A 27,861-nucleotide genomic window follows, 5' to 3' on the forward strand; every position below is an offset into this window, starting at 1 on the left:
TCAGCGTCCTCTTGCTCTTCAGTGTTTAAAACAGAGCAATCGCGCTTTCTCTGATAAGTAGGCATTTTGGATAAAGATTTGCTATGGAGTTATCCATTACAGCCGTTAATTGTTGCATGGTAATAAGTATTGGCGCACTAGATGTACTAGAGGCCTCCTGTGTGGGCAAAACTGGTGTAGACACAGTAGGGGATGATGTAGTATCATGTTTACTCCCCTCATTTGAGGAATCATCTTGGGCAATATCATTATCTGTGGCATTACTGTCCTTACTTTGTTTGGACACTATGGCACAATTATCACATAAATTTAAATGGGGAGACACATTGGCTTTCATACATATAGAACATAGCTTATCTGATGGTACAGACATGTTAAACAGGCTTAAACTTGTCAACAAAGCACAAAAAACGTTTTAAAATAAAACCGTTACGGTCTCTTTAAATTTCAAACTGAAAACACTTTATTACTGAATATGTGAAAAAGTATGAAGGAATTGTTCAAAAATTACAAAAATTTCACCACAGTGTCTTAAAGCATTAAAAGTATTGCACACCAAATTTCAGAGATTTAACCCTTAAAATAACGGAACCGGAGCCTTTTTCAAATTTAACCCCTATACAGTCCCAGCTATATGCTTTGCTGAGACCCAACCAAGCCCAGAGGGGAATACGATACCAAATGACGCCTTCTAGAAGCTTTTTTAGTGATTCTTAGATCCTCACACATGCATCTGCATGCCTTGCTCTCCAAAAACAACTGCGCAGTAATGGCGCGAAAATGAGGCTCAGTCTATAACTAGAAAGGCCCCCAGACTAAAAAAGGTGTCCAACACAGTGCCTGCCGTTTTTTAAACGTTCCCCAAGATTATAATGCCAATTATTAGCTAGAATCTGCATAATATGCCCCAATAAAGCAATCGTTTTAGCCCATAAAAATGTCTACCAGTTTTTAAGCCCTTTTTTAAGCCCTTTATTCTTTTATGTTTGACTAAGAAAATGGCTTACCGGTCCCCATAAGGGGAAATGACAGCCTTCCAGCATTACATGGTCTTGTTAGAAATATGGCTAGTCATACCTTAAGCAGAAAAGTCTGCTAACTGCTTCCCCCAACTGAAGTTACTTCATCTCAACAGTCCTGTGTGGAAACAGCAATTGATTTTAGTTACTGTCTGCTAAAATCATCTTCCTCTTACAAACAGAAATCTTCATCCTTTTCTGTTTCAGAGTAAATAGTACATACCAGCACTATTTTAAAATAACAAACACTTGATAGAAGAATAAAAACTACATTTAAACACCAAAAAACTCTTAACCATCTCCGTGGAGATGTTGCCTGTGCAACGGCAAAGAGAATGACTAGGGTGGGCGGAGCCTAGGAGGGATCATGTGACCAGCTTTGATGGGACTCTTTGCCATTTCCTGTTGGGGAAGAGAATATCCCACAAGTAAGGATGACGCCGTGGACCGGACACACCAATGTTGGAGAAAACAGAATTTATATTTACCTGATAAATTCCTTTCTCCTACGGTGTGTCCGGTCCACGGCTTCATCCTTACTTGTGGGATATTCTCCTCCCCTACAGGAAGTGGCAAAGAGAACACCCAGCAGAGCTGTCCATATAGCTCCCCTTAGGCTCCGCCCCCCCCCCCAGTCATTCGACCGACGGTTAGGAGAAAAAGGAGAACCATAGGGTGCAGTATTGACTGTAGTTTGGAAAAATAAATTTAAACCTGACTAAATGCCAGGGTGGGCCGTGGACCGGACACACCGTAGGAGAAAGGAATTTATCAGGTAAATATAAATTCTGTTTTCTCCTACATTGGTGTGTCCGGTCCACGGCTTCATCCTTACTTGTAGGAACCAATACCAAAGCTTTAGGACACGGATGAAGGGAGGGAACAAGTCAGGTAACCTAAACGGAAGGCACCACTGCTTGTATCTAACACCACATACTCTTTATCACCCCCGTGGAGATGCTACTTGTTCAGAGCGGCAAAGAGAATGACTGGGGGGGGCAGAGCCTAAGGGGAGCTATATGGACAGCTCTGCTGGGTGTTCTCTTTGCCACTTCCTGTAGGGGAGGAGAATATCCCACAAGTAAGGATGAAGCCGTGGACCGGACACACCAATGTAGGAGAAAACATTATGTAAATATTTAATTTTAATAAAAGGTTTTAACTATGTATTTACTGTAAATATTTTACATTCCTATGTTCTGCACATAGCATAATATGTTCTAAGTATTTTTTAAATAAATATTCCTAATATGTATATATATATATATATATATATATATATATATATATATATACACACACACATACATATATACATACATAAACACACCTGTATATTTTACCAAAATACCATCAGATATATGTAGAAATCTTTATTTATGAATAAATAGAACATATTCTGCTATGTGAAGAACTTTGTAATGTGATATATTCATATTTTCATGTCAGGTTAGCGCACATGAATAAGTGATCGGGATTGCGTGCGAGTAGGGAGTTTTTTTAACACTTTTTTTTATCCATTGACTTCTATAGGAGAATACGTGAATGCACACTTCTAAGTTTGGCTTTTTGCACACGTCGGCTTAGCGTGCGAGCGAAAACAGTTTACTTTAAACTTGTAATACGAGCGCAAACCGGCAAAAAGCTTACCTCTAACGCAATTAACATTCGAGCGGGATCTTTAAATAATGCCCCACTCGTAATCTGGCCCCTAATAATACTAATAATAAATATCCGATTCATTATTTTTTGGTAACTTTTCTGACACTACTCATAAAAAAAGGTCATAGTCAGACAGTTCAAACCCTTCCACTACTGAAGTTGTAAATAAAAGACCTACAAACATTGATCCTAAGGCTCTATTGAAAGAACTTGAAAAACTTAAGAAAGGAAACTTATGCTTACCGGATAAATTTATTTCTTTTACGATATGACGAGTCCTCAGAATTCATCCTTACTTATGGGATTACGCCCCCTGTTTAGCAGGAAGTGGCAAAGAGCACCACAGCAGAGCTGTATATATATAGCTCCTCCCTTCCCTCCCCCTCCAGTCATTTGACCGAAGTTAGGAAGAGAAAGGAAAAGCCAAAGGTGCAGAGGTGACTGAAGTTTAACAAAAATAAATACCTGTCTTAGAAATGACAGGGTGGGCCGTGGACTCGTCATATCGTAAAAGAAATACATTTATCAAGTAAGCATAAATTTCCTTTTCTTTTACAAGATATGACGAGTCCACGGATTTCATCCTTACTTATGGGATACAATACCAAAGCTATAGGACACGGATGAAAGGGAGGGACAAGACAGGAACCTAAACGGAAGGCACCACTGCTTGAAGAACCTTTCTCCCAAAACCAGCCTCAGAAGAAGCAAAAGTATCAAATTTGGAAAAAGTGTGAAGAGACGACCAAGTTGCAGCCTTGCAAATCTGTTCAACAGAGGCATCATTTTTAAATGCCCATGAGGAAGCCACAGCCCTAGTAGAATGAGCCGTAATTCTTTCAGGAGGCTGCTGTCCAGCAGTCTCATATGCCAGACGGATGATACTCTTCAACTAAAAAGAAAGAGAGGTAGCCGTAGCTTTCTGGCACCTACGCTTTCCAGAAAAAACAACAAATAATGAAGATGATTGACAAAATTCCTTAGTCGCCTGCAAGTAAAACTTCAGGGCACAGACCACGTCCAAGTTATGCAACAGACGCTCCTTCTTAGAAGAAGGATTAGGACATAATGAAGGAACAACAATTTCCTTAGGAAGGAAACCAGGTTTGGTACGTAAAACCACCTTATCAGAATGGAAGATAAGATAAGGCGAGTCACATTGTAACGCTGAAAGCTCAGAAACTCTACGAGCAGAAGAAATAGCAACCAAAAATAAAACCTTCCAAGATAACAACTTAATATCTACGGAATGCATGGGTTCAAACGGAACCCCTTGAAGAACATTAAGAACTAAATTCAAACTGCAGGGTGGAGCAATTGGTCTAAACACAGGCTTAATTCTGGTTAGAGCCTGACAAAAAGACTGAACGTCTGGAACATCTGCCAAACGTTTGTGTAGTAAAATTGACAAAGCAGAGATTTGTCCCTTTAAGGAACTTGCTGATAACCCTTTCTCCAATCCTTCTTGGAGAAAAGACAGAATTCTGGGAATCCTAACTCTACTCCATGAGTAGCCCTTGAATTCGCACCAATAAAGATATTTACGCCATATCTTATGGTAGATCTTTCTAGTAACAGGCTTACGTGCCTGAATCAAAGTATCAATGACCGAATCAGAGAACCCCCGCTTAGATAAAATCAAGCGTTCAATCTCCAAGCAGTCAGTTGCAGAGAAACTAGATTTGGGTGTTGGAAGGGTCCCTGAATTAGAAGGTCCTGCCTCAATGGAAGCTTCCACGGCGGCAGAGAGGACATGTCGACTAGATCGGCATACCAAGTCCTGCGAGGCCACGCAGGCGCGATTATAATTACTGAAGCCCTCTTCTGTTTGATCCGAGCAATCACCCGGGGAAGGAGAGCAAACGGTGGAAACACATAAGATAGATTCAACGACCAAGGCACTGCCAAGGTATCTATCAGTTCGGCCTGAGGATCCCTTGACCTGGATCCGTATCTTGGGAGCTTGGCATTCTGACGAGACGCCATCAGATCCAATTCTGGTCTGCCCCATCTGAGAATCAAGGTGGCAAAGACCTCCAGATGGAGTTCCCACTCCCCTGGATGAAACGTCTGTCTGCTTAAAAAGTCCGCTTCCCAGTTGTCCACTCCTGGGATGAAGATTGCTGACAGATAACAAGAGTGAGCCTCCGCCCACCGAATTATCTTGGATGCTTCTGTCATCGCTAAGGAACTCCTTGTTCCTCCCTGATGATTGATGTAAGCCACACAGTCGTGATGTTGTCCAACTGAAAACGTATGAATTTGGCCGAAGCCAACTGAGGCCAAGCCTGAAGCGCATTGAATATTGCTCTTAATTCCAAAATATTGATTGGAAGTAGAGACTCCGACCGAGTCCACACACCCTGAGCCTTCAGGGAATTCCAGACTGCACCCCAACCTAGTAGACTGGCGTCCGTTGTCATTACCACCCGTGAGGGTCTGCGGAAGCACGTCCCTTGGGACAGATGATCCGGCAACAACCACCAAAGAAGAGAGTCTCTCTTTGTCCTGATCCAGATCTATCTGAGGAGACACATGTGCATAATCTCCATTCCACTGCCTGAGCATGCTCAGTTGTAGCGGTCTGAGATGAAAACGAGCAAACGGAATGATGTCCATTGCCGCCACCTCAATCCTATTACCTCCATGCACTTGGCCACTGATGGCCGAGGATTGGACTGAAGGGCTCGGCATGTATTCAGAATCTAACTTTCTGACCTCTGTCAAGAAAATTTTCATGGATATGGAATCTATCAAAGTTCCCAAGAAGGGAACCCTTGTCTGTGGAATTAGTGAACTCTTTTCTAGATTCACCTTCCACCCGTGAGTCCTCAGAAAGGACAGAACCAAGTCTGTATGAGACTTTGTCAGAAGGTGAGACGACGCCTGGATCAGAATATCGTCTAGGTAAGGCGCCACTGCAATACCCCGCGGCCTGAGAACCGCCAGAAGGGACCCTAGAACCTTCGTGAAGATCCTGGGTGCTGTGGACAACCTGAAAGGAAGAGCCACGAACTGAAAATGTTTGACCAGGAAGGCAAACCTTAGGAACTGATGATGATCCTTGTGGATAGGAATATGAAGGTATGCACCTTCGAAAAGATTTGAGTAAAACCCCTGCCCCTGTTTCAGTATTGGAACGGGACGAATTACTCCCATAGTAGAGAGGTCTTTTACACAACGTAAGAACGCCTCTCTTTTTATCTGGTCTACAGACAATCGTGAAAGAAGAAACCTCCCCCTTGGGAGAGAATTTTTTAATTCCAGTTGATACCCTTGGGACACGATTTCCAGTGTCCAGGGGTCCTGAACATCTCTTACCCAAGCCTGGGTAAAGAGAGAAAGTCTGCCCCCTACTAGATCCGGTCCCGGATCGGGGGCCGCCCCTTCATGCTGTCTTGGGAGCAGCAGTGGGCTTCTTGGGTTGTTTACCTTTGTTCCAAGCCTGGTTGGGTCTCCAGACGGTCTTGGCTTGAGCAAAATTCCCTTCCTGTTTAGCGGAAGAAGAAGCGGGGACTCCTTTGAAGTTCCGAAAGGAACAAAAATTATTTTGTTTACCCCTCAGTTTAGCTGCTTTATCCTGAGGTAGGAGATGACCCTTACCTCCCGTAATGTCAGAAATGATTTCTTTCAAGTCAGGCCCAAATAGGGTTTTCCCATTGAAAGGAACAGCCAAAAGCTTTGACTTAGATGACACATCAGCAGACCTAGACTTTAACCATAACGCTCTACACGCTAAAATGGCAAATCCGGCATTCTTAGTCGCCAATTTGGTAATCTGAAAGGCGCCGTCAGTAATAAAAGAATTAGCCAGCTTAAGAGCCTTAATTCTATCTAAAATTTCCTCTAAAGGAGTCTCAGTCTTAAGAGACTCTTTTAAGGCGTCAAACCAGAAGGCCGCCGCAGTTGTGACTGGCACAATGCAGGCCGTCGGTTGTAACAGAAAACCCTGATGAATAAATAACTTCTTTAGAAGACCCTCCAATTTTTTATCCATAGGGTCTTTGAAAGCACAACTGTCCTCAATAGGAATAGTAGTACACTTAGCCAGGGTAGATATAGCTCCCTCAACCTTAGGGACTGTTTGCCAAGAGTCCCGGACAGCTTCAGCTATGGGATACATTGTCTTAAAGTTAGGAGAAGGTGAGAACGGGATACCCGGTCTTTCCCATTCCCGTGTAATAATTTCCGAAATTCTCTTAGAAACCGGAAAAACAGAGTAAGCAGGCACTTCTAAATATTTGTCCATCTTACACAATTTCTCTGGTGGAACCACAATAGAGTCACAGTCATCCAGAATCGCTAAAACCTCCCGAAGTAACAGGCGGAGGTGTTCAAGCTTAAATCTAAATGACATTACGTCCGACTCCGTCTGAGGTAACGCACTTTCCGAGTCGGAAAGTTCCCCCTCAGACAGAAGTTCCCTGACCCCCAATTCAGATCCCTGTGAGAGTACATCGGAAATAGCAATCAAAGCATCAGAAGTCGCAGGGATCAGAGTGGCCTCTGTCCTGCTGCGTTTGCCCTGCAATACTGGCAACTTAGACAAAACCTCTGTAAGGGTAGATGACATAACTGCAGCCATATCCTGCAGTGTAAATGAAGTGAACGCGGTTGAAGAACCCGGCGTCGCTTGGGTGGGCGTTAAAGGTTATTACGCTTTGGGAGAAAGTAGCGGCATACCCCGATTCTCATCAGAGTGAGAAGCATCTTTAGACACACTTTCCTTAAAGAAAATCTGCTCTTTACATTGTAAGGCCCTTTCAGTACATGAGGGACAAAAAGTAAGAGGGAATTTCACAATGGCATCCAAACACATAGAACAAGTATTTTCAAACATGTTAAACAGACTAGCAATAGCAATAATAGTCGTTCTTTACTTGATATATTGAGCTCTGAAGTCAAATTACATAGACAAAAAATTTGAACTAAAACACGTACTGCGCCTTTAAATAATAAAAGCGCAACAATTTTCAACAATCAGCAAAACAGCGTTTGCGTTAATAAAAAATGCCCTTGTGTGTCCAAATAGACTTTACAATATTGCACCGCTTGTTTGGCAATGTTATTTATCAAATAATATCAACTTTTATGAAGTTTAACCAGTTTATCAACTTTATCAACACTTTAGGCCCCTGCACCTCGCCACAGCTCAGCTGTGGCGCCTACCTGCCCCCAGATCACACTGCTTCGGCTTAGATAGCGTTCCTAAGTCCCTCTGTACCCTTGGAGTACAAAATAACTTAGGCTCCACCGGAGCCCAGGACCTTGCTGCTTGATCCTGATGAAGACTGCGCGGCTGAGCGCGCAAAATTAGGCCCGTCCACCGTGGGCGTAACTCGAGCCGCACTGAGGCCCGCATGGGCCGAAAACCAACATATCGGATATCCCAACATAAATGTTAAAAAACAGCATGTGCCCCTCATAATACACACTTTAACAATAAAGGCGCAACAACCATAAATATAGCTCTCTCCCAGGCCTGTTATTTTGTGACCTAATAATGCCAGCTCATGGACAGCAAACCGCATCTCCCAGCGTCAGCCTACATATGTATAAGTGAAAAATCAAACACACTGATAAATATCAATATAAAAGGGAATACAGGTACACCATTTCCATTTCTATAGTGCCTACTGATTATCCCTCCCCAGTTAGGTAAAAATGTCAGCCTGTTCTGATGTATCAAGTCTCCCCAGAAACAAATGACTGAACATACCTCAATGCTGCTTGTAGCATGACACGGTTCCCCACACTGAAGATATTTCTTTACACTACCTTCAACTGCTCAGTGGAAAATCAGCCGGATCTTAGATAATGTTTGCGAAGATCATTAACATCAGGGCAGAAAAATAAGATGTATCCACTCCTCCTAGGGATTAAGTGACATGATTTCTCCCTGAGAAAAATAGTACTCACTGGCACCATTTTAAAATAAAAAACTTCTTGATTGAAGAATCTAAACTAACACCTCATTTTACCTCTTCCTATCACTAACACAGGCAAAGAGAATGACTGGAGTGGGAGGGAAGGTATATACAGCTCTAATGTGGTGCTCTTTGCCACTTCCTGCTGAACAGGAGGCGTAATCCCATAAGTAAGGATGGAATCCGTGGACTCGTCATATCTTGTAAAAGAAATGTGCTGTCACAGGAACTCTGCTACCGCAAGTAAGGTAGCGTTATAGCCCAAGTGATAGACTCAAACAATTATCCCCTGAGTCTTACAACTGTGTCCCAAGTGATTGAAGGCCCCACAATGCACACTTACATCTACAATACACACTTAGATCTCCCGGTGTGCTTAGTTCCCCCAGTGTGCTAAAAAGGTGCTGTCACAGGATCCCCTCCCCTTATAGGAATAGGAGGAATGCCCCAGTAAAGGAATTACATCCCAATAAAGTGCTCCACTTCCTCTGAGATCTCCCAGAACCAGAATAAAAAGTTAGCATTTACCTTTAAAATCTGCCCGACAGCAGGGCAGCTCAGCAGGTTTATGAGGTCCTCTCCCTCACATAGCCCTGTGGAAAAAGGATAGAGCCTGAGTAATCTTACTTAAGCCATCCGAGATAGGGCAGCATCAGTTTGGGAGGCGCAGTGAGAATTATGTCCCACAAGTGCCCATTGCTTTAAAGACACCAAAAAGCTCTACTGTAGAGACTGATATGGGCTATGGCTACACCCTAGAACAAAGTAGCACTCTCTGGCACTACTTTAAAAATAATAAACTCTTGATTGAAGAATCTTTTCTAACACCTTACTTTACCTCTTCCTATCACAAACGTAGGCAAAGAGAATGACTGGGGTGGGAGGGAAGGGAGGAGCTATTTAACAGCTCTGCTGTGGTGCTCTTTGCCTCCTCCTGCTGACCAGGAAGTGAATATCCCATTAGAAATTAAGATGATCCGTGGACTCATCGTGTCTTAAAAAAAGACAGCAGCTTTTGTTTAAAATTGATCACTTATTCATATTTTATTTTTATTTCATCCATTTTTGGAACTAACCACATATGAATATACGTTAAACACACATTGTTTAGAACTTGATATATAAATTATGCACATATACATAATACACTAGAATATTTATGTATCACTGAATAAAACTATTGGAGTAAAATTTATTTCACATTCTGCTCTTATTTAATCTATTTTTTAAAATACAAATTGTGTTATGTGAACATTATTATGTAATATAAATTTATGCAGCTAAAAAAATATATATGTGAAAGTTCTGGCTTGTTGATAAGTGCATATATACTTCAAAATATGTATAAAGCGGTTTATTCCCTTAGTGATGAAGTGATATGGTAACGAGTCAGTGTAGACATAAGCAAGTTCCCAATATGGCAGTATGGATATTCCCCGTAGAGAAAAATACACTATCTACTTTTTACTCTCTACAGTGTATTCTGCATGTTGCACTTTGGAGTTGCATAAATGGGACTCATTTTCAGTTTATTAACACATTTATTGGAGTCATGATTATACTATCTATGATAGCTTATACATATTTGAGATCCATATCAAGAGTCAGGATATTAGAATATTTTATTGTGAGTGTCAGATTGTGAACCCAGGGAGCGTACCCAAAGATAGGCTCACTTATATGTAACTAACGTTGTAATACACAGTCTCCCCATTTTATTTGGGGATTCACTTTCCAATGTTACTGTTATGAACTTGATACTAACACTCCGCCTCGCATCATATCCCTCTGCCTCTTGTTATTAATTATTAAAATAATTATTATCTTAATTAAGCTGCATTTTAAAGTTGTTTGCAAAATACATCAAATTGGAATTGTATGACCCATATATATGTATATTTTGCATGGTATGTATTTAAATGTTCCCTATTGTGTATATGCATATTGACTCTTTTCCAGTATGTATTTATCAACTATATTATTTATGCTTCATGTACCTTATTAGCATTAGCTTTGTCTGAGTTATTCAAATGCATCTATGAATATGTACATTATGTGCAAGTCGTTTTTGAACTATGTTCCGCAAGTATATATTCTTTATTACTTTCACAAGCAGTGCGAGGTATTATTAAGTGTAATATATACTAAGTCTTCCCAATGTTCTCAATTATGTATTCAACCATGTTTTTAAATATGCCTGTATCCTAAAAATCGTTACTCTGTATTGGTTTTAACATATATGTGCATGTTCAGACATCTATATGGTTAACTGGGGGTGTGTTAAGTACCATCCAATAGCCATTAGTTACCAATCCTTTTTAAACAACACATACCTGTGTCTGTTTAGGTTTATGATTACGGCCCAGGCCGAAACGCGTAAAACCTTTCGGTTTTATGTGCACACCATGTCCTTTTTAAATTTATACTAATAAAGCCTTTTGTTTTACACTTGGAACATCAGAACTACTCTTTTTTCATAAATTTATGCAGTACAAGGCAAATGTAAACGTGTTATATACAACTGTTCCTTTAAGAACATTTATATGAGGATTGTTATGCAATGGAAAACAGAATTTATGCTTACCTGATAAATTACTTTCTCTTGCGGTGTATCCAGTCCACGGATTCATCCTTTACTTGTGGGATATTCTCATTCCCTACAGGAAGTGGCAAAGAGAGCACACAGCAAAGCTGTCCATATAGCTCCCCCCCTAGCTCCACCCCCCAGTCATTCGACCTAAGGTTAGGAAGAAAGAGGAGAAACCATAGGATGCAGTGGTGACTGTAGTTGAAACAAAACATTTTTTTACCTGACTTAAATGCCAGGGCGGGCCGTGGACTGGATACACCGCAAGAGAAAGTAATTTATCAGGTAAGCATTAATTCTGTTTTCTCTTGCAAGGTGTATCCAGTCCACGGATTCATCCTTTACTTGTGGGATACCAATACCAAAGCTTTAGGACACAGATGAAGGGAGTGAACAAGACAGGTACCTTAAACGGAAGGCACCACTGCTTGCAAAACCTTTCTCCCAAAAATAGCCTCCGAAGAAGCAAAAGTATTGAATTTGTAAAATTTGGCAAAAGTATGCAGTGAAGACCAAGTCGCTGCCTTACAAATCTGTTCAACAGAAGCCTCATTTTTGAAAGCCCAAGTGGAAGCCACTGCTCTGGTAGAATGAGCAGTAATTCTTTCAGGAGGCTGCTGGCCAGCAGTCTCATAGGCTAAACGGATGATGCTTTTCAGCCAAAAGGAAAGAGAGGTAGCAGTCGCTTTCTGACCTCTCCTCTTACCAGAATAGATAACAAACAAGGAAGAAGTTTGTCTGAAATCCTTAGTTGCTTGTAAATAGAAATTTAAAGCATGAACCACATCAATATTGTGTAGTAGACGTTCCTTCTTTGAAGATGGATTAGGACACAGGGAAGGAACAACTATTTCATGGTTAATATTATTGTTAGAGACAACTTTAGGAAGAAAACCAGGCTTGGTACGCAAAACAACCTTATCTGCGTGGAAAACAAAGTAATGTGAATCACACTGCACGGCAGATAATTCTGAAACTCTTCAAGCAGAAGAAATCGCTATCAAAAACAAAACTTTCCAAGATAACAACTTAATGTCAATGGAATGTAAGGGTTCAAATGGAACCCCTTGAAGAACTGAAAGAACTAGATTCAAACTCCATGGCGGAGCCACAGGTTTATAGACAGGCTTGATTCTGACTAAAGCCTGAGCAAACGCTTGAACGTCTGGTACCTCTGCCAGACGTTTGTGTAACAGGATAGACAAAGCAGATATTTGACCTTTTAAGGAACAAGCTGACAATCCTTTCTCCAATCCTTCTTGGAGAAAGGACAATATCCTGGGAATCCTAATCTTACTCCATGAGTAACCCTTGGATTCACACCAACAAAGATATTTCCGCCATATCTTATGGTAGATTTTCCTGGTGACAGGCTTTCTAGCCTGAATCAGAGTATCTATAACTGACTCAGAGAACCCACGCTTTGATAGAATTAAGCGTTCAATCTCCAAGCAGTCAGACGTAGAGAAACTAAATTTGGATGCTTGAACGGACCCTGTATTAGAAGATCCTGTCTCATTGGCAGTGTCCATGGTGGGACAGATGACATGTCCACTAGGTCTGCATACCAAGTCCTGCGTGGCCACGCAGGCGCTATCAGAATCACCGAAGCCTTCTCCTGCTTGATTCTGGCAACCAGACGCGGGAGGAGAGGAAATGGTGGAAAAACATAAGCCAGATTGAAGGACCAAGGCGCTGCTAGAGCATCTATCAATACCGCCTTGGGATCCCTGGACCTGGACCCGTAGAGAGGAAGTTTGGTGTTCTGACGGGACGCCATCAGATCCAACTCCGGGATGCCCCATAGCTGAGTCAGCTGGGCAAATACCTCCGGTGGAGTTCCCACTCCCCCGGGTGAAAAGTCTGACGACTTAGAAAATCCGCCTCCCAGTTGTCTACACCTGGGATGTGAATTGCTGAGAGATGGCAGGAGTGATCCTCCGCCCACCTGATTATTTTGGTTACTTCCGTCATCGCTAGGGAACTCTTTGTTCCCCCCTGATGATTGACGTAAGCTACAGTCATGATGTTGTCCGACTGAAATCTGATTAATTTGGCCGCCGCTAGTTGAGGCCATGCCTGAAGAGCGTTGAAAATCGCCCTCAGTTCCAGAATGTTTATCGGGAGAAGAGTTTCTTCCCGAGACCATAAGCCCTGAGCTTTCAGGGAGTCCCAGACCGCACCCCAGCCCAACAGACTGGCGTCGGTCGTTACAATGATCCACTCTGGTCTGTGGAAACATATTCCCTGAGACAGGTGATCCTGAGACAACCACCAGAGAAGAGAATCTCTGGTCTCCTGGTCCAACTGAATTTGAGGAGACAAATCTGCATAATCCCCATTCCACTGTTTGAGCATGCATAGTTGCAGTGGTCGGAGGTTTATCCGAGCAAAAGGGACTATGTCCATTGCCGCTACCATTAGTCCGATTGTCTCCATGCACTGAGCTACAGATGGCCGAGGAATGGAATGAAGCGCTCGGCAAGTAGTTAACAGTTTCAACTTTCTGATCTCCGTCAGAAATATTTTCATTTCTACCGAGTCTTATCAGGGTTCCTAGGAATGGAACTCTTGTGAGGGGGGAGAACTCTTTTTTATGTTCACCTTCCACCCGTGAGACCTCAGAAAGGCCAATACAGTCTCCGTGTGAGACTTGGTACTTTGGAAAGTCGACGCCTGAATTAAGATGTCGTCTAGGTAAGGCGCCACTGCTATGCCCCGCAGTCTTAGAACCGCCAGGAGGGACCCTAGTACCTTTGTGAAAATTCTGGGAGCAGTGGCCAACCCGAAAGGAAGAGCCACAAACTGATAATGCTTGTCCAGAAAGGCGAACCTGAGAAACTGGTGATGATCTTTGTGGATAGGAATGTGCAGATACGCATCCTTTAGATCCACGGTAGTCATATACTGACCCTCCTGGATCATTGGTAAGATTGTCCGAATGGTCTCCATCTTGAATGATGGGACTCTGAGGAATTTGTTTAGAATTTTTAGATCCAGGATTGGTCTGAAAGTTCCTTCTTTTTTGGGGACCACAAACAGGTTTGAGTGAACCCCAGTCCTTGTTCTGAAATTAGAACTGGGTGGATCACTCCCATCGTATGTAGGTCTTTTACACAGCGTAAAAACGCCTCTTTCTTTGTCTGATCTGTAGACAGACGAGAAATATGGAACCTTCCCCTTGGAGGAGAGTCCTTGAATTCTAGAAGGTATCCCTGTGTTACAATCTCTAATGCCCAAGGATCGTCTACATCTTTTGCCCAGGCCTGAGCGAAGAGAGAGAGTCTGCCCCCTACTAGATCCGGTCCCGGATCGGGGGCTACCCCTTCATGCTGTCTTGGTGGCAGCTGCAGGCTTTTTGGCCTGTTTACCCTTATTCCAGCCCTGGTAAGGTTTCCAGTTTGCCCTGGGCTGAGAAGTGTTACCCTCTTGCTTTGCAGCGGGAGAGGGTGAAGCGGGGCCGTTCCTGAAATTTCGAAAGGAACGAAAATTAACTTTATTCTTTGTCTTAAAGGGCTTGTCCTGGGGGAGAGCATGGCCTTTTCCCCCGGTGATATCTGAAATAATCTCTTTCAATTCAGGCCCGAAAAGGGTCTTTCCTTTGAAAGGAATGTTATAAAGCTTGGATTTAGACGACACATCGGCTGACCAGGACTTTAGCCATAGTGCCCTGCGCGCCAAAATGGCGAAACCTGAATTTTTTGCCGCTAATTTAGCTATTTGGAAAGCGGCGTCAGTGATAAAAGAATTAGCAAGCTTAAGAGCCTTAATTCTATCCATAATTTCCTCGTATGAGGTCTCCGTCTGGAGCGAGTCTTCCAGCGCCTCAAACCAGAAAGCCGCTGCAGTAGTTACAGGAATAATGCAGGCAATAGGCTGGAGAAGAAAACCTTGTTGAACAAAATTTTTCTTAAGTAAACCCTCTAACTTTTAATCCATAGGGTCTTTAAAAGCACAACTGTCTTCAATTGGTATGGTTGTGCGTTTAGCAAGTGTAGAAACAGCCCCCTACACCTTGGGGACCGTCTGCCACGAGTCCCGCACAGGGTCAGGTATGGGGAACATTTTCTTAAAAACAGGAGGGGGAACAAAGGGAATACCTGGTCTATTCCACTCCCTAGTAACGATATCCGCAATCCTCTTAGGGACCGGAAACGTATCCGTGTAAACAGGGACCTCTAAATACCTGTCCATTTTACACAATTTCTCTGGGATCACCAAAGGGTCGCAGTCATCCAGAGTAGCTAATACCTCCCTAAGCAAAACGCGGAGGTGTTCTAGTTTAAATTTAAAAGCCAATATATCTGAATCTGTCTGAGGATTAACCCTTCCTGAATCAGAGACTTCTCCCTCAGACATCAAATCTATCGCCCCCACTTCAGAGCGTTGTGAGGGAATATCGGATACGGCTACCAAAGCGTCAGAATGCTCATAATCTGTTCTTAAAACGGAGCTATCACGCTTTGCAGGTAACACGGGCAGTTTAGATAAGAAGGCTGTAAGAGAATTATCCATGACTGCCGCTAATTCTTGTAATGTAAAAGGGTTAGACGCACTAGAGGTACTAGGCGTCGCTTGCGCGGGCGTAACTGGTTGTGACACTTGGGGAGAGTCAGACGGGCTACCCTCGTTATCTTCAGTCTGAGAATCATCTTGGGCCCCATTCTTAAGTGCAACAATATGATCTTTAAAGTGTATAGACATATCAGTACAAGTGGGACACATTCTGAGAGGGGGTTCCACCATGGCTTCTAAGCACATTGAACAAGGATTTTCCTTAGTGTCAGACATGTTTAACAGACTAGTAATATACACCAGCAGGCTTGGAAACACTTTAATCAAATAAAAAACACAATTTGAAAAAAACGTTACTGTGCCTTTAAGAGATAAAAAGAGCACACAATTTTACAAAACAGTGAAAAATGCAGCAATTTTTCTGAAATTTTCACAGTATGTAGCTAAAGCCTTAATAAGATTGCACCACAAGTTTCAAAACGATTAACCCCTTAATGCCCAAACCGGAGCAGCCTAAAGCCAACACCCGGTTAAAATTACTACAGCACCGTGCCACAGCCTTGCTGTGGCCCTACCTGCCCTTAGAGATCAAATTTGGGGGAATATAGCTTCTTTTAGGCCCTCAAACATCAGTAGGACCCTCCATGTGAAACAGCATGAACTTCTCTGCAATTCTAAGTGCGCATCTGAGGCGCAAAATTAGGCCCCTCCCACTCTACTCCGGAGCTGTGAGGCCTAGTAAATCACTCCCAAGTGACTAGAAAACAGCCATGTGGTAATAACCCCAGAAAAAAACAAAAAGAGCTTTCAAATTTTTCCTTAGTCAAACAATCGATTGCCCTGAATAAGTGTGAACCAGCATATTAGCCCTATTATGTAAGCATTCAATTCCTTACTAAGTCTGTGAACATAGCTTACCCTCCCCTCATGGGGATATTGTCAGTCTCTTCTAGCATTATCTCAGTCTTGTCTAGAAATAAATGACTGAACATACCTTATTGCAGATCTCCCTGCAAACTGTTCCCCCCAACTGAAGTTTTCTGGTACTCCTCAGTCCTGTGTGGGAACAGCAGTGGATTTTAGTTACAACATGCTAAAATCATTTTCCTATCAGCAGAAATCTTCATCACTTTATAGTACAAACCGGTACCATTTAAAATAACAAACTTTTGATTGAAGATAATAAAAACTACAATTCTAACACCACATTCACTTTACCCTCCCGAGAGAGACCCAAGTGCTTAGAGCCGGCAAAGAGAATGACTGGGGGGTGGAGCTAGGGGGGGAGCTATATGGACAGCTTTGCTGTGTGCTCTCTTTGCCACTTCCTGTAGGGAATGAGAATATCCCACAAGTAAAGGATGAATTTGTGGACTGGATACACCTTGCAAGAGAAATTTATGTTATACATGTTAAATTTATTTGTTCATTTAAAGGGACATGAAACCCATTTTTTTTCTTTCATGATTTAGAAAGAGCATGTGATTTTAAACAAATTTCTAATTTACTTCTATGATCTAATTTGCTCCATTCTCTTGATATTATTTGCTGAAAAGCATATCTAGATATGCTCAGCAGCTGCTGATTGGTAGCTGCAGATAGATGCCTCGTGTGATTGGCTCACCTATGTGCATTTCTATTTCTTCAACAAAAGATATCTAAAGAATGAAGCACATTAGATAATATAAGTAAATTGGAATGTTATTTAAAATTGTATTCTCTACCTGAATCATGAAAGAATATTTTTGGGTTTAGTGTCCCTTTAAGAACATTGATTGTTCATTTGTTTTTTTACATATAAATTGTGGTAAGAATATCATCATGTCACATAAATGCAATCCTTGTTTCTTTAAGAACATTTACTGTTCACTTGTTTTTTTCACTTTACAGAACACTCGTAAGCACAGCTATGTATCCCTAATGCTAGTGGTCGAGGCCACTCACATGACGATAAAACATCTTCTTAAACAATGCATTCTACGTTTACGTCATCCTGGATGTTCTCTTTTTACGGGTCCGTAACATCATGTATCCAAAGCGGACCTGAAATGGATCTGCATATTACCACCTGATTGAGGACTACTCATTATGATCCTTTCCATTGGTTATAATATGGTTTACGCCATCTTGGATGTCCATTGCTCCGGATAGGTTCGTAACATTATTTGACAAAAGCGGACCTGAAACGGAACTATTTGCACAATACTACTTGATTGAGGACTATTTTGAGCTCCCTCATTGGCTATTATATAGCAATTCATATTTTCATTGGTTGATACATATATTCACACCTAACCATTTGACATTACACTGAAAACTTATTTAGCGGCATAATTGGAAATCTAACTTTGTAACTATGTATACATTTGGTTAGGGATCAATATGAGTTATATCAGATGTTTGTAATTTAATTATTTGTGAGTCCAATTTCCTGTTTTACACAGGAAGTTGGAACATAGATCACCTGTATTTAAACCGGCCATAATTGTCACAGCTTACAAATCTTTCAACTGTTTTTATCTGTTTTATATTTGCTCTTGAAAAAGACGTTTGCATACGTTGAAACGCGTTGAGCTAATAAATAATTTTTATCTATATTGGAATATTATTTTGTTCCTTTGCTGTGACATCGCCGGACGTCCAATTTTGATGGAGTAAGTTACTACTTATTCAATTTATAACAGATTCTACATATTTTTCACTGGAGTTTTTTTCTTGCTCTCAGTTTGTTAAACCACTATTGTTACAAGACATCTGTGGATCACTGCTACTGGACCTTTGTGTGACATACTCCAGACAAGCGAATATTATGCAACTTATGGAGTGAGTATATTGCACTCTTATTAATTGGCTTTTACATACACACCAAGCCCTTCTCTCTTTGTCATCAGAAGGATCATTATACATCCAGCCTGAGTTTAACACTAAAGATCTGCGCCATCTACCACTGAAAATCTACCTTAACTACAGTCCCTGGGGAGAGACTGAAAGAAGGCAGCGGTCTAACCACTAGGAGAGTATTAGTTCTCAGTCCATTTGTAACAGATTGTTGTTTTTTACCATCTTACAATATCTGTACATTGTTTCCTCTGTATTCTAATTATATGGAACAGTACAAAACCTAAATGTGCCAACATCTCACATAAGACATATAGTATTAGGAACAGTACATTCATTGCATAAGATGCATTTTTTCCATGCTTACCAGTTGGTATGTGAACAATCCGTACTGCACTGTCAGTGGTGTTTACATGTTGGCCCCCAGCACCGCTAGCTCTTTTGGTTTCAATTCGTAAATCTTTGGGATTAATTACTAAATTAATCTGTAGATAGAAATGAAAATCAATAAAAGCAGAACACTCATTAGTAACCAGATTATTATGACAACATTTTGCAAAAATAGAAGTTAATATGGAAAAAGTACGTATATTAAAAAAAAAAAAAAAACACACACACCACAATCTACATATTATGGCTACTTTCAAAACCTGCTTTCCTGACACACATGACATATTCGCCATTTGGAAAAGGAACCTTTGCCTCTTTTGAACTTTTTTTTCGTTTGTCTACGTGGTTTCTGGAGTAAACAGGACTCCCGTTCTTCTAAGCAGTTAAAGGGACAGTCAAGTAAAATGCAATGCAATGCTCTGCAAACAATAGCTCAATAATTATATACTTTACAACCTTACAGCATTTTTCTACTGAACTTTTATGTCCCTTTAAAAGCAGCCTGCTCTAAAATAATATTTAGTTTGTATTGTTCATGTAAACAAAACTCCAACAACACTATGCACCTGTTTGCTTTGACCATGATGGTCAAAGCCAACAAGGCGACGCTTTGGGCTATCAACCTTATTCCTGTCAAAACAATAAACACCACACGCCGTGAATATATACCATCAGGTATCAGCAATAGCATACCAGACAATATATAATCTATAATAAACTATATAAAAAATTACACAGTGCCACCCTGTGGTCAAAATCTAGTATTAGACTTCTTTAAAAACAACATTTTATATAACATAGTATACATTATTCTCTGTACAGCGATATACAAAAACTCACAAAAAGACTGTCATTGAGATTGTTACCTCACTAGGTTGAGGTAGTATAGCTATAGTCATTGTGCTTGTATGAATTCGGCCTTGTTTCTCAGTTCTTGGCACTCGTTGAACTCTGTGCACTCCTCCTTCAAATTTCAGGTTTTTGTATGCTTCAAGGCCTCCAACGCTAGCTGTTGCATGCCGCAGACCACCTGAAAATAAAGTCAAAGAAGACTGCCATATATTACACAATAGGTTACAATATAAAGCAAAAATATATGTTGCATCTCAATGTTAAAAGTATCAGCAAGAAAAAGCTTGTTATAAATTATACCAATAATTTCGTAAACATTTATAAGCATTAACTATACTGCTTTTTTATTCTTCATACCAAGTTTGCTTAACTCCTTCGCTACCGGGAATTTCAGAGAAAAACTTGTCCAAAATACCAGAGAATATTGAGCATTTTTTTGTTGTTAAGTAGACAACCCAAGGTATTGATCTAGGCACACTTTAGTATATTTAATGCCACTATTTCACTACCAAATTAGATTATATACACACATACTACATACACACACACATTACATATATATATATATATATATACACACACTGTATATACACACACATATATATGTGTGTGTGCAAGTGGAAAACAGAATTTATGTTTACCTGATAAATTACTTTCTCCAACGGTGTGTCCGGTCCACGGCGTCATCCTTACTTGTGGGGATATTCTCTTCCCCAACAGGAAATGGCAAAGAGCCCAGCAAAGCTGGTCACATGATCCCTCCTAGGCTCCGCCTTCCCCAGTCATTCGACCGACGTAAAGGAGGAATATTTGCATAGGAGAAATCATATGATACCGTGGTGACTGTAGTTAAAGAAAATAAATTATCAGACCTGATTAAAAAAACCAGGGCGGGCCGTGGACCGGACACACCCTTGGAGAAAGTAATTTATCAGGTAAACATAAATTCTGTTTTCTCCAACATAGGTGTGTCCGGTCCACGGCGTCATCCTTACTTGTGGGAACCAATACCAAAGCTTTAGGACACGGATGAAGGGAGGGAGCAAATCAGGTCACCTAGATGGAAGGCACCACGGCTTGCAAAACCTTTCTCCCAAAAATAGCCTCAGAAGAAGCAAAAGTATCAAATTTGTAAAATTTAGTAAAAGTGTGCAGTGAAGACCAAGTCGCTGCCTTACATATCTGATCAACAGAAGCCTCGTTCTTGAAGGCCCAAGTGGAAGCCACAGCCCTAGTGGAATGAGCTGTGATTCTTTCAGGAGGCTGCCGTCCGGCAGTCTCGTAAGCCAATCTGATGATGCTTTTAATCCAAAAAGAGAGAGAGGTAGAAGTTGCTTTTTGACCTCTCCTTTTACCAGAATAAACAACAAACAAGGAAGATGTTTGTCTAAAATCCTTTGTAGCATCTAAATAGAATTTTAGAGCACGAACTACATCCAAATTGTGCAACAAACGTTCCTTCTTTGAAACTGGATTCGGACACAAAGAAGGCACGACTATCTCCTGGTTAATGTTTTTGTTAGAAACAACTTTCGGAAGAAAACCAGGTTTAGTACGCAAAACCACCTTATCTGCATGGAACACCAGATAAGGAGGAGAACACTGCAGAGCAGATAATTCTGAAACTCTTCTAGCAGAAGAAATTGCAACCAAAAACAAAACTTTCCATGATAATAACTTAATATCAACGGAATGTAAGGGTTCAAACGGAACCCCCTGAAGAACTGAAAGAACTAAATTGAGACTCCAAGGAGGAGTCAAAGGTTTGTAAACAGGCTTGATTCTAACCAGAGCCTGAACAAAGGCTTGAACATCTGGCACAGCTGCCAGCTTTTTGTGAAGTAACACAGACAAGGCAGAAATCTGTCCCTTCAAAAAACTTGCAGATAATCCTTTCTCCAAACCTTCTTGAAGAAAGGATAGAATCTGAGGAATTTTTATCTTGTCCCAAGGGAATCCTTTAGATTCACACCAACAGATATATTTTTTCCATATTTTGTGGTAGATTTTTCTAGTTACAGGCTTTCTGGCCTGAACAAGAGTATCAATGACAGAATCTGAGAACCCTCGCTTTGATAAGATCAAGCGTTCAATCTCCAAGCAGTCAGTTGGAGTGAGACCAGATTCGGATGTTCGAACGGACCTTGAACAAGAAGGTCTCGTCTCAAAGGTAGCTTCCATGGTGGAGCCGATGACATATTCACCAGGTCTGCATACCAAGTCCTGCGAGGCCACGCAGGAGCTATCAAGATCACCGATGCCCTCTCCTGATTGATCCTGGCTACCAGCCTGGGGATGAGAGGAAACGGCGGGAATACATAAGCTAGTTTGAAGGTCCAAGGTGCTACTAGTGCATCTACTAGAGTCGCCTTGGGATCCCTGGATCTGGACCCGTAGCAAGGAACCTTGAAGTTCTGACGAGAGGCCATCAGATCCATGTCTGGAATGCCCCACAATTGAGTAATTTGGGCAAAGATTTCCGGATGGAGTTCCCACTCCCCCGGATGAAATGTCTGACGACTCAGAAAATCCGCTTCCCAATTTTCCACTCCTGGGATGTGGATTGCAGACAAGTGGCAGGAGTGAGTCTCCGCCCATTGAATGATTTTGGTCACTTCTTCCATCGCCAGGGAACTCCTTGTTCCCCCCTGATGGTTGATGTACGCAACAGTCGTCATGTTGTCTGATTGAAACCGTATGAATTTGGCCTTTGCTAGCTGAGGCCAAGCCTTGAGAGCATTGAATATCGCTCTCAGTTCCAGAATATTTATCGGGAGAAGAGATTCTTCCCGAGACCAAAGACCCTGAGCTTTCAGGGGTCCCCAGACCGCGCCCCAGCCCACCAGACTGGCGTCGGTCGTGACAATGACCCACTCTGGTCTGCGGAAGCTCATCCCCTGTGACAGGTTGTCCAGGGACAGCCACCAACGGAGTGAATCTCTGGTCCTCTGATCTACTTGTATCGTCGGAGACAAGTCTGTATAGTCCCCATTCCACTGACTGAGCATGCACAGTTGTAATGGTCTTAGATGAATTCGCGCAAAAGGAACTATGTCCATTGCCGCTACCATCAAACCTATTACTTCCATGCACTGCGCTATGGAAGGAAGAGGAACAGAATGAAGTATTTGACAAGAGTTTAGAAGTTTTGATTTTCTGGCCTCTGTCAGAAAAATCCTCATTTCTAAGGAGTCTATTATTGTTCCCAAGAAGGGAACCCTTGTTGACGGAGATAGAGAACTTTTTTCTACGTTCACTTTCCACCCGTGAGATCTGAGAAAGGCCAGGACAATGTCCGTGTGAGCCTTTGCTTGTGGAAGGGACGACGCTTGAATCAGTATGTCGTCCAAGTAAGGTACTACTGCAATGCCCCTTGGTCTTAGCACCGCTAGAAGGGACCCTAGTACCTTTGTGAAAATTCTTGGAGCAGTGGCTAATCCGAACGGAAGTGCCACAAACTGGTAATGCTTGTCCAGAAATGCGAACCTTAGGAACCGATGATGTTCCTTGTGGATAGGAATAAGTAGATACGCATCCTTTAAATCCACCGTGGTCATGAATTGACCTTCCTGGATGGAAGGAAGAATTGTTTGAATGGTTTCCATTTTGAACGATGGAACCTTGAGAAACTTGTTTAGGATCTTGAGATCTAAGATTGGTCTGAATGTTCCCTCTTTTTTGGGAACTACGAACAGATTGGAGTAGAACCCCATCCCTTGTTCTCCTAATGGAACAGGATGAATCACTCCCATTTTTAACAGGTCTTCTACACAATGTAAGAATGCCTGTTTTTTTATGTGGTCTGAAGACAATTGAGACCTGTGGAACCTCCCCCTTGGGGGAAGCCCCTTGAATTCCAGAAGATAACCTTGGGAGACTATTTCTAGCGCCCAAGGATCCAGAACATCTCTTGCCCAAGCCTGAGCGAAGAGAGAGAGTCTGCCCCCCACCAGATCCGGTCCCGGATCGGGGGCCAACATCTCATGCTGTCTTGGTAGCAGTGGCAGGTTTCTTGGCCTGCTTACCTTTGTTCCAGCCTTGCATTGGCCTCCAGGCTGGCTTGGCTTGAGAAGTATTACCCTCTTGCTTAGAGGACGTAGCATTTGGGGCTGGTCCGTTTCTGCGAAAGGGACGAAAATTGGGTTTATTTTTGGCCTTGAAAGACCTATCCTGAGGAAGGGCGTGGCCCTTGCCCCCAGTGATATCAGAAATAATCTCTTTCAAGTCAGGGCCAAACAGCGTTTTCCCCTTGAAAGGAATGTTAAGCAATTTGTTCTTGGAAGACGCATCCGCTGACCAAGATTTTAGCCAAAGCGCTCTGCGCGCCACAATAGCAAACCCTGAATTTTTCGCCGCTAATCTAGCCAATTGCAAAGTGGCGTCTAGGGTGAAAGAGTTAGCCAATTTGAGAGCATGAATTCTGTCCAAAATCTCCTCATAAGAAGAATCTTTATTGAGCGCCTTTTCTAGTTCATCGAACCAGAAACACGCTGCTGTAGTGACAGGAACAATGCATGAAATTGGTTGTAGAAGGTAACCTTGCTGAACAAACATCTTTTTAAGCAAACCCTCTAATTTTTTATCCATAGGATCTTTGAAAGCACAACTATCTTCTATGGGTATAGTGGTGCGTTTGTTTAGAGTAGAAACCGCCCCCTCGACCTTGGGGACTGTCTGCCATAAGTCCTTTCTGGGGTCGACCATAGGAAACAATTTCTTAAATATAGGGGGAGGGACGAAAGGTATGCCGGGCCTTTCCCATTCTTTATTTACAATGTCCGCCACCCGCTTGGGTATAGGAAAAGCTTCGGGGGGCCCCGGGACCTCTAGGAACTTGTCCATTTTACATAATTTCTCTGGAATGACCAAATTCTCACAATCATCCAGAGTAGATAACACCTCCTTAAGCAGGGCGCGGAGATGTTCCAATTTAAATTTAAATGTAATCACATCAGGTTCAGCTTGTTGAGAAATTTTCCCTGAATCTGAAATTTCTCCCTCAGACAAAACCTCCCTGGCCCCCTCAGACTGGTGTAGGGGCACTTCAGAACCAATATCATCAGCGTCCTCATGCTCTTCAGTATTTTCTAAAACAGAGCAGTCGCGCTTTCGCTGATAAGTGGGCATTTTGGCTAAAATGTTTTTGATAGAATTATCCATTACAGCCGTTAATTGTTGCATAGTAAGGAGTATTGGCGCACTAGATGTACTAGGGGCCTCCTGTGTGGGCAAGACTGGTGTAGACGAAGGAGGGGATGATGCAGTACCATGCTTACTCCCCTCACTTGAGGAATCATCTTGGGCATCATTTTCTCTAAATTTTGTGTCACATAAATCACATCTATTTAAATGAGAAGGAACCTTGGCTTCCCCACATACAGAACACAGTCTATCTGGTAGTTCAGACATGTTAAACAGGCATAAACTTGATAACAAAGTACAAAAAACGTTTTAAAATAAAACCGTTACTGTCACTTTAAATTTTAAACTGAACACACTTTATTACTGCAAATGTGAAAAAGTATGAAGGAATTGTTCAAAATTCACCAAAATTTCACCACAGTGTTTTAAAGCCTTAAAAGTATTGCACACCAAATTTGAAAGCTTTAACCCTTAAAATAACGGAACCGGAGCCGTTTTTATATTTAACCCCTTTACAGTCCCTGGTATCTGCTTTGCTGAGACCCAACCAAGCCCAAAGGGGAATACGATACCAAATGACGCCTTCAGAAAGTCTTTTCTATGTATCAGAGCTCCTCACACATGCATCTGCATGTCATGCTTCCCAAAAACAAGTGCGCAATAGAGGCGCGAAAATGAGGCTCTGCCTATGATTAGGGAAAGCCCCTAGAGAATAAGGTGTCCAATACAGTGCCTGCCGGTTATTTTACATAATTCCCAAGAATAAAATAATTCCTCAAAGCTATGAAGTATAAAATATGCTTATATATCAATCGTTTTAGCCCAGAAAATGTCTACAGTCTTAAAAGCCCTTGTGAAGCCCTTTTTTTCTTTATGTAATAAAAATGGCTTACCGGATCCCATAGGGAAAATGACAGCTTCCAGCATTACATCGTCTTGTTAGAAATGTGTCATACCTCAAGCAGCAAAAGTCTGCTCACTGTTTCCCCCAACTGAAGTTAATTCCTCTCAACAGTCCTGTGTGGAAACAGCCATCGATTTTAGTAACGGTTGCTAAAATCATTTTCCTCTTACAAACAGAAATCTTCATCTCTTTTCTGTTTCAGAGTAAATAGTACATACCAGCACTATTTTAAAATAACAAACTCTTGATTGAATAATAAAAACTACAGTTAAACACCAAAAAACTCTAAGCCATCTCCGTGGAGATGTTGCCTGTACAACGGCAAAGAGAATGACTGGGGAAGGCGGAGCCTAGGAGGGATCATGTGACCAGCTTTGCTGGGCTCTTTGCCATTTCCTGTTGGGGAAGAGAATATCCCCACAAGTAAGGATGACGCCGTGGACCGGACACACCTATGTTGGAGAAACAGCGCTTAAAAAAATCTATTCTAAGCCAAATGACACATAGAACATATGAGAATAACAGACATTTAAATTATAAATAAAAAGTCCACTTACTTATATTTTTTATTTATAATTTAAATGTCTGTTATTCTCATATGTTCAATGTGTCATTTGGCTTAGAATAGAATTTTCTAAGCGCTGTTTCCACTTGCGCACACATTTTTACTTGTATATTTATTTGTGGAACTTCGTTTCACTTATAATATTTTTGTCTTTTAACAGCTGCTTATTATTCTTCCCTCAATCAGTGCAAATTTTAGGTGCTGCTGGTTTTCAGTTTTTTGAACTGTAACATTCTACTTGTCTCTACATACACATAAATATATACACACACACATATATATATATATATATATATATACATAGAGATATATATATATATATATACATAGAGATATATATATATATATATATATATATATATACATAGAGATATATATATATATACATAGAGATATATATATATATATATATATATATATACATAGAGATATATACATTATATATATATATATATATATATATATATATATATATATAAATAAGCAGGTCAGAGAAAAGGCACTCACTGAAAAAGTAAAACTTAACATTTAATGAATCACATTAAAAATGCATGACGTTTCGGGAGCATTACGCCCCCTTTCTCAAATGCATGATACAGCTGTTGAAAAATACAAAAGCGGTATACCCAATACTTAACCCCATCACCTTAAATACCCATGTGTAGCTCCTTAGAACGCCGAGCCGCGAATGCGGCCTGCGTGCAGTGTAGGGCGAAAATTACGTCATCTGCGTGGGTCACGCATAGACGTCCGTTGCCAGGGGAACGTGAGAGTGCAGTGTCACAACTACACGCACCAATAGGAAACATCAGCCACCTGTCAAAGATAGCGTAAACCAAATAAACATTCTGCATGTATTAGTTACACATAGTACGTGTGTCATTTAAAACTAATCATAAACATGGGCGAATTTTAAATGACATTGATAATGATCAGATAACGCCGGGATTCCCTAATCTATCTCCCCAGGAGTTTAAAGCAATTAAAGATCTTAGTGATGACCAATCAATTATCATACGGCCTGCGGATAAGGGGGGAGGGATCGTCATCATGAATTATGACGATTATCGTCAAGAGGCCAAGCGTCAGCTTGCTGATGACAAAGTCTATGTACGATTAAGAGGTAACCCCACGACAGCCTTTAAGAAGCAAGTGGACCAGTCCCTGAGATCTGCAGTGGAAGCATGCATATTGAGTGACAATGAGTTCCTTTTGCCTTCCTTTTGGTTGATTTTCCTATAACACCAGTCCTGTATTTGTTGCCCAAAGTTCATAAAACACTATCTAAACCCCCTGGCAGACCTATTGTGTCTGCCAGGGTTTCATTATTTTCGAATATAGCTAAGTATATTGACCACCATTTACAACCGGTGGTGAAGGATACATATGCTTATTTACAGGATTCACCTAGCCTTATTAAATTTCTGACTACATTTAATCTTTTACAGACAGGAGACATC

General features: G+C 41.4%; 1 protein-coding gene across 2 annotated transcripts in view; it reads right to left on the reverse strand.

Moving 5' to 3' along the window:
- The window catches only part of MTRF1L (mitochondrial translation release factor 1 like), a 163,651-nt gene that overhangs the window by 66,716 nt on the left and 69,074 nt on the right, over positions 1-27,861 (reverse strand). For both annotated transcript variants that reach the window (XM_053711809.1, XM_053711808.1), the window contains exons 4-5: positions 19,805-19,968; positions 18,916-19,033 (exon numbers count right to left, since the gene is read on the reverse strand). In XM_053711809.1, the coding sequence (XP_053567784.1) occupies positions 18,916-19,033; positions 19,805-19,968 (282 nt within the window). The remainder of the gene's footprint in view (positions 1-18,915; positions 19,034-19,804; positions 19,969-27,861) is intronic.

Source organism: Bombina bombina, chromosome 4 (genome assembly GCF_027579735.1).
Source record: "Bombina bombina isolate aBomBom1 chromosome 4, aBomBom1.pri, whole genome shotgun sequence".
Classification (NCBI taxonomy): domain Eukaryota; kingdom Metazoa; phylum Chordata; class Amphibia; order Anura; family Bombinatoridae; genus Bombina; species Bombina bombina.